The sequence below is a fragment of the Triticum urartu genome, unplaced genomic scaffold, assembly GCF_003073215.2.
Source record: "Triticum urartu cultivar G1812 unplaced genomic scaffold, Tu2.1 TuUngrouped_contig_6896, whole genome shotgun sequence".
NCBI lineage: Eukaryota > Viridiplantae > Streptophyta > Magnoliopsida > Poales > Poaceae > Triticum > Triticum urartu.
This window is the reverse complement of record NW_024117694.1, coordinates 2388-9480: the sequence shown is the minus strand read 5'-3', so window position 1 is coordinate 9480 and position 7093 is coordinate 2388. Positions and strand designations below refer to the sequence as shown.

Sequence of the window (7093 nt, the reverse complement as noted above, 5' to 3'; positions counted from 1 at the left end):
GTTACTATCCTTTTACCACACTTGTGCTTCAAAGTAGCATCATGATCTTCATGATAGAGAATCTCATATGTTGTCACTTTCATATACTAGTGGGAATTTTACATTATAGAACTTGGCTTGTATATTCCAATGATGGGCTTCCTCAAAATGCCTTAGGTCTTCGTGAGCAAGCGAGTTGGATGCACACCCACTTAGTTTTTTTTGTTGAGCTTTCATACACTTATAGCTCTAGTGCATCCGTTGCATGGCAATCCCTACTCACTCACATTGATATCTATTGATGGGCATCTTCATAGCCCGTTGATATGCCTAGTTGATGTGAGACTATCTTTTCTTTTTTTTTCTTCTCCACAACCACCACTCTATTCCACATATAGTGCTATGTCCAAGGCTCACACTCATATATTGCGTGAAGATTGAAAAAGTTTGAGAACATCAAAAGTATAAAACAATTGCTTGGCTTGTCATCAAGATTGTGCATGATTTAAATATTTTGTGTGTTGAAGATAGAGCATAGCCAGACTATATGATTTTGTAGGGATAACTTTCTTTGGCCATGTTATTTTGAGAAAACATAATTGATTTGTTAGTATGCTTGAAGAATAATTATTTTTATGTCAATATTAAACTTTTATTTTGAATCTTTCGGATCTGAACATTCATGCCACAATAAAGAAAATTACATTGAGAATTATGCTAGGTAGCATTCCACATCAAAAATTCTGGGGGCAAATATACCTTTCACTTTGCCATCCTTCTTATATGCAAAATACTTGGGGCAGTTCCGCTTCTAGTGACCAGTTTCTTTGCAGTAGAAGCACTCAGTCTCAGGTTTAGGTCCAGACTTGAGCTTCTTCACTTGAGCAGCAACTTGCTAGCTGATTGCTCTCTGACTAAAGCGCCAGAAAAGCTCCTGTCTGCTAGGACTACGTCAGTATTTCCCCAAAGAGGAATGGATGATGCAGCACAATGACGGTAGGTATTTCCCTCAGTGAAGAAACCAAGGTTATCGAACCAGTAGGAGAGCCAAGCAACACAACGTAAACAACACCTGCACACAAATAACAACACCTCGCAACCCGACATGTTAAAGGGGTTGTCAATCCCTTTCGGGTAACGATGCCAAAAAATTGTAGTAGATTAAAATAATAGATTACAAATAAAATAAAATACAACAAAGTATTTTTGTATTTTGGTTTAATAGATCTGAATAAAAATGTAAAGGAAAAGTAGATCGCAAGCAAATATATGAGGAAGAAGACCTGAGAGTTAGATCGGTCTCACAATAAGTGACATATCGCTTTCTCTCTCTAAAAAAGAGCACAACGAGATATATATATCTGGCCTGTATACCGATTCCTAATACGAATCCCCTATGGGCGGACGACTACTATGCCTTCCCTCGTTCGCGTCCGGTCGCTGTGTTAGATCGGTTCCGTCCGTTTTTTCTTTCTTTCTGTTGTGAGTTCTTTGGTTTCTTTGTTTTTTCATCGGTTTTCATTGGTTTTTCTTTTTTCTTCATTATCTTTTTAGTTTTCTTTGTTTTTAATGGTTTTCTTTAGTTTTCCTTATTCATTTTCTTCATTATACTATGGTTTTTTGTTTTTTGGTTTATTCACTTTTCTTTTTGTTTTTTTGTCAATTTTTTTGTTTTCTAAACACATGTCTACTTTTTCATACACGTTGAACACTTTTCGCATACATGTAAGCATGTTTTATGCACGTTTAACATTTTTCAAATACAGTTTTAATATTTTTATTAAAGCATGTGTTGAATATATTTCAAATACGTGTAATTTAAAAAATACATTTTGAAACATTTTTCCGATGATAAAAGGCATTTTTGAAATATGAAAACAATTTGTGTACATTACACAAGCATTTTTTGAAAATGTCAAGAACACCTTTTTGAAACTTGTGAAGTAAATTATCTTTGAACGCACGAAACATTTATTTTGAATTACGTTGGCATTTTTTTACATTGTACAAACATCTTTTTAAATGTCACACACGTATTTTTTTTGAAATGTGTGACATTTTGTAATTGTCACAAACAATTTTCATACACATGATTAACATTTATAATATTTTCATTCCTGTTATACTTTTTTTGTGTATGTAAAAAATATTTTTATACATATTTAACATCTTCCAAATGCAAGATTAACAGTTTTTTAAAATTTTATGTGTTTATATTCAGAAATATAAACAAAAGTAAAAAAATAAAACAAAAATGTCCTGGAAAACGAAAAAATGAAATAAAAATATGAATGATGTCAGTATGACGCTACAACTGGTTATTGGACCGGCCCAGTACGGACTCCCTGCAGGCGAGCTGTGCCTAGACATCGCGGCGAGCGATACATAGATGCGCCCCAGCCCGTCTAGCATTCTCTGTTCAGCACCGAAGCTCATGCGGGATTGCAACCACATCCAATGGCCACAGAGGCAGTGAACGGTTTAAAACAACAATGGCCTGATAGGGTTGGAAAAGTGCATAATTAAAATGTCTCTAAATATAATAGATGAGAGAGAGGGAATAGGAACGAGTGTCGGGAGAGGGGACAAGGATGCACATCGGTGGGGTGTGCCCCACGCATGATGTGACCAGCAACATGGACGACAGATGACGCCTTGGTCGAACGAGGGCACACGGGCGACCGGCGCTACGAGCGACCGGTGGCCCGGCTGGAAACATTTTTCTTAGTAAATACTCCCTCCGTTCCGTTTCAAAATAGATAACTCAACTTTGTGCTAACTTTAATATGAAATTAGTATAAAGTTGGGTCATTTATTTTGGAACGGAGGGAATAGTATATGTATGATTTGTAACTACATGCCAAGGTTTTTACCCTGCAAAAAAATAAAAACCCTACATGCCAAGTTTTAAACAGATGTGCTTATTTTCAAACCAAAAGTACATAACAACAGGGTGCTTTATATATGAAATGGGGCGAAAGTCTTTTTCAATAACAACAAGGTGCACATCCATAAGTCCATTGAATGAGGGAGTATCCATGCATGTTGAGAATCTAGAGTGGGATAGGTTCGATGAACTGCTGCTGGATCTTGTCTTTGTTGCCACTTGTGAATGTGTACAGGTTAATATTGCCACGGTACATCAAGGTCATGCTCTTGGTCAGTCTGATGATTCGTTCTAAAGGCAGGAGCATAGCACGACGGTCAAATCGTGCCTGATTGGTAGTTTTCCATGCATCTTCAACCAGTTTACCCACCGCGGCCATTGCTACCTCACCCGTAACATGATGTTGGTTGATATAGCTATCTACTGAGCTGGCCACATCCAGTTTGTTCTTCCCGTGCTGTCAAGTGTGAACACACGAATATTTACAAAATTAGACAATTCACTTTACTCTACAATTATTTAAGGATAATCACCAAGTAAATGAACAATTGAATGTGCACACGCACACACATATATGTACCTGAAATGCAGTCATGTCATTCATGAAACGTGCCACCTCACTGCAAGCCTTCACGGCATCGGTGCAACCAATGGCCCACTGGAATGTTTCCTCAGTTACTTCGTCGCCCATACCAATGAGTGAAGTCACGAATGTAGCTGGAGCACCTGTGGAGATAACAGAGTTCTTGATGTGATCTTGAAAGCTTGGTATGTAATTGCTATGGAACCATTCAGATTCTTGTTGGTAATGCCTGCATAGAGTTTGGATCTGTGTGCATATATACAGGAGGAGAACTTTAGATTACGAACAATAATTATATGATCTTTGATAGTACTAATTGATAACGAAACCGGTAGATAAATATATACCGCTTTCCTAGAATAAACCATGCGGTACTTGTGATCTTGTTTCAGTTCATCCTCCAACTCTCTGAAGATATTCATCAGCTTGACATAGTATTTTTTTAAGTACACTGGTAAAATAGGGATAGCACTCTCGTCCCATCTGCATGTACTTAAGTCATCACTAACTATTATTCCCTCTGTTCGTAAATATAAGTCTTTCTAGAGAGTCCAACAAATGACTACATACGGAGCAAAATGAGTGGATCTACACTCTAAAATATGTCTACATACATTTATATGTTGTTGTCCATTTAAAATGTCTAAAAAAACATAGAAACGGAGGGAGTAGTTATAAAATACTACCATCTACGAGAGGAGGGCAGATTCAAGGACCAAAGGAGATTACTACTAACCTTTGTATCGCTTCGTTGATCTTTCGACCCTCTTCCAAGGTAGCTTGCATATCAAAAGTGTCATCTAGCAGAGATATTAGCACACATATCTTGGCAAGGATTATCCGTGCATGTGCATATTGTTTCTCATAGTGTATTGTGTAACACCAGAGGTATATTTCAACGGTACGATGCCGAGAGTAGCTTAGTCCCACTTCTTCATATAGATCATTTCCCCACCTTAAGTATACATCAGTTAATAGGATATTGTATTAACTCTTTTACTTATTATATATTCATCATGATATATAAGCTCAATTTGTAATCATGGCTGATTAATCTAAATATAATTAAATCGTAACTAAATGCATATATTTTCATCCATGATAGAACTGTATATGTTCAGCGCATACGTACCGACAAAAATCCTTGAGCTCTTGCTGGTGAAGACGTTGCAGAAGATTAAATTCGAGCTTTGCAAGTTCTAGCACATAGGGGTTGCATGCTTTCTCTTGTTTGTATTCCTCAATGTAATAAGGCGCATCCACTCTACTCAGAGTCCTTGGTAATGGTATCTCAAGGCTTCGTTTGACTTGCTCAGATAAAGGGTATTTAAGACTGCCACTCATAGATTCAAGATGGTGCCTTGCAAAGGCCATGGCTTCATCGAGTTCAGATTCGCCATTGACAGAAAGGTAAGCTGCATTGTATAAACTTAACAGTCCCCTCGGTTCATTAGTTATATCCTTGTTGAAGCTACCATCTTCTCCCTTGAACTTATTGAATACATCTGCAATAGAAAGTGATGTAATATAAGTTGAACCAGCTTCATGGAAGCATTTAACTAGGATTGTACTTTACTAAACAGCTCCAACCAGTAAATTCTATGTGCCAATTTTTTCCAAACTACCATTTTGAATGAAACCAGTTGGAATTATATGTACCAAGCCCATAAAACAATTATTATAATTCTTAAATAAATCGTAAAGACAACTAGCCCATTCAGATCAATATATAAGACTTGGTTTTCAACACACCACTAGGAGGTTGAGAAGAGGACACATACACACACGTTCCTCCTCCTATGCATATCGTGTTTCACGAACGAGTTGAGCGTGGGCTGGACTTATGTTGATAGTGCAAGTGCAAGTCAAAGATTTGTGCCACCCCTAGTTCTTCCTCGCCTGCTTCCTGATGTGCAACATCGTTTCCACTCATAGCAATGATGCGGCTGGGCTTGCAGCATCGCCTCTGGCGTCTCCCTGTGCATGTCATCTAGCATGCTCGGTGAGGTAGAAGTTGATGGGGAGAGAGATCGATGGGGACGATAGTGTAGAAAAGATATTGGATGCGAGACAATTGTATTCACATCATGGGGTGCCCATATATAGCACCTACAGGGGTAGTTCCGTCCATAGCAATGATCCTAATTACATGTTATATACTTGGGAAACAAGCGGGACAACTACACCTAATACAAGTATGTAGTCGTTGCTAGAGATGCAAAGACTAGACCGAACTCGTCAAAAGTGGATGTCGGTAAGCCCTTCGTCATGATATCCGCAAACTGTTGCGTTGTAGGAGCATGAAATATTCGAACGTTCCCAAGAGCCACCTACTCACGAACAAAGTGAATATCAAGCTCGATGTGCTTTGTGCGACGATGGTGAACCAAATTTGCGGAGAGATATACCGTAGAGATATTGTCGCAATACACCACAGTGGCCTTGTTGACAAGGCAACATAGCTCGAGGAGTTGGTGAAGTCACGTGCACCCAGCGACGGCATTGTCCACGACGCGATACTCGACCTCAGCACTCGAACGAGAGACAGTGGGCTATCGCTTAGATGACCACGAGATGAGCGTGGGTCCAAGGAAGAAACAATATTCAAACATGGAGCGGTGAGCCCAATCAGCATCATAGTACGCAACAATGTCGGTGGAGGGTGAGGCTGATAAGGTGAGGCCAAGATCCATATGACCATAGATTTAGCACAAGATCTGCTTCACCAAGGACCAGCGAGCATCACGAGGAGAATGCATGTGGAGACACACCCGATGAACAACATATTGCAACTCTGGGCGAGTGAGTGTCAAGTACTGAAGGGCGCCAATAGATGGATAAAAGGAGGCGTCCGGAGCTAGAGGACCGTCGGTGGAGGAGATCTTGGCCTTCGATAGGCGTGGCCATGGGCTTACAATTAAGCATATCAGCATGGTCAAGAAGCTCATGGGCATACTTTCGCTGATAAAGGAAGAAACCATCCTACTATCGACGCTGAATCACCTCATGGTCATATACTCGCATCGGTGCGCATGACAAAGAGGTTGTCGGTGCCGTCGAGGTGGTCGCAAAGATTGTACTCGCTGAAGAGAAGGCTGAAGTAGGTCTTCCATGCATAGATGTTGCTGGCGGTGTGGGAGAGCTTGATGGGAACATGGTCGGCGATGGGCACATTGCGAATGCGTGCCGCCATGGGGGGATCGGGTCCGGTGAAGAGGTTGCTTGGACCGTCGGAAAGGGAGGAAACCGAAGAGTCCATGTAGTTGAGTAGTTCATGGAGTAGCTGCTAAGAATGGCAAGCCAGTGCCTGGATGGTTATCTGTCATTTTTGGGGTCTCTGTCTCTAGGCATGGCTTAATGCACCAAATAACTTAGTGCACCATCCAATTTAGTGCTAAAGTCGCGAGAGAGCGGTGATTTTGCACCTAGGATCGTTACATCTGAGGTGAACAGTAAATTAAAAAGGTATTAAAAGGCTGAAATTTCTATATATTCAAGATGGTCATGTGCGCAAGGTGCATGCAAATTTTCATGGTGTCTTAACATATGAGGAGCTCGTGCCAAGAAAAAAAATCCAGGTGTTCTAGAAACTTTGAAAAAGAACACTATTTAGAGTCGTCTTTTTATGAATTTCTCGGATGTCC

At 39.9% G+C, this 7093-nt stretch overlaps 1 protein-coding gene across 1 annotated transcript; it reads right to left on the bottom strand.

Moving 5' to 3' along the window:
- Positions 1-3032: 3032 nt before the first annotated feature.
- On the bottom strand, positions 3033-6642 carry LOC125531232 (tau-cadinol synthase-like). Its single transcript, XM_048695640.1, has 7 exons — positions 6468-6642; positions 5849-5890; positions 4582-4957; positions 4186-4404; positions 3797-3932; positions 3447-3695; positions 3033-3323 (listed from the first exon to the last, which is right to left on the bottom strand). The coding sequence occupies exons 1-7, from the start codon at positions 6640-6642 to the stop codon at positions 3033-3035; spliced, it is 1488 nt and encodes a 495-aa protein (XP_048551597.1).
- Positions 6643-7093: the final 451 nt, after the last annotated feature.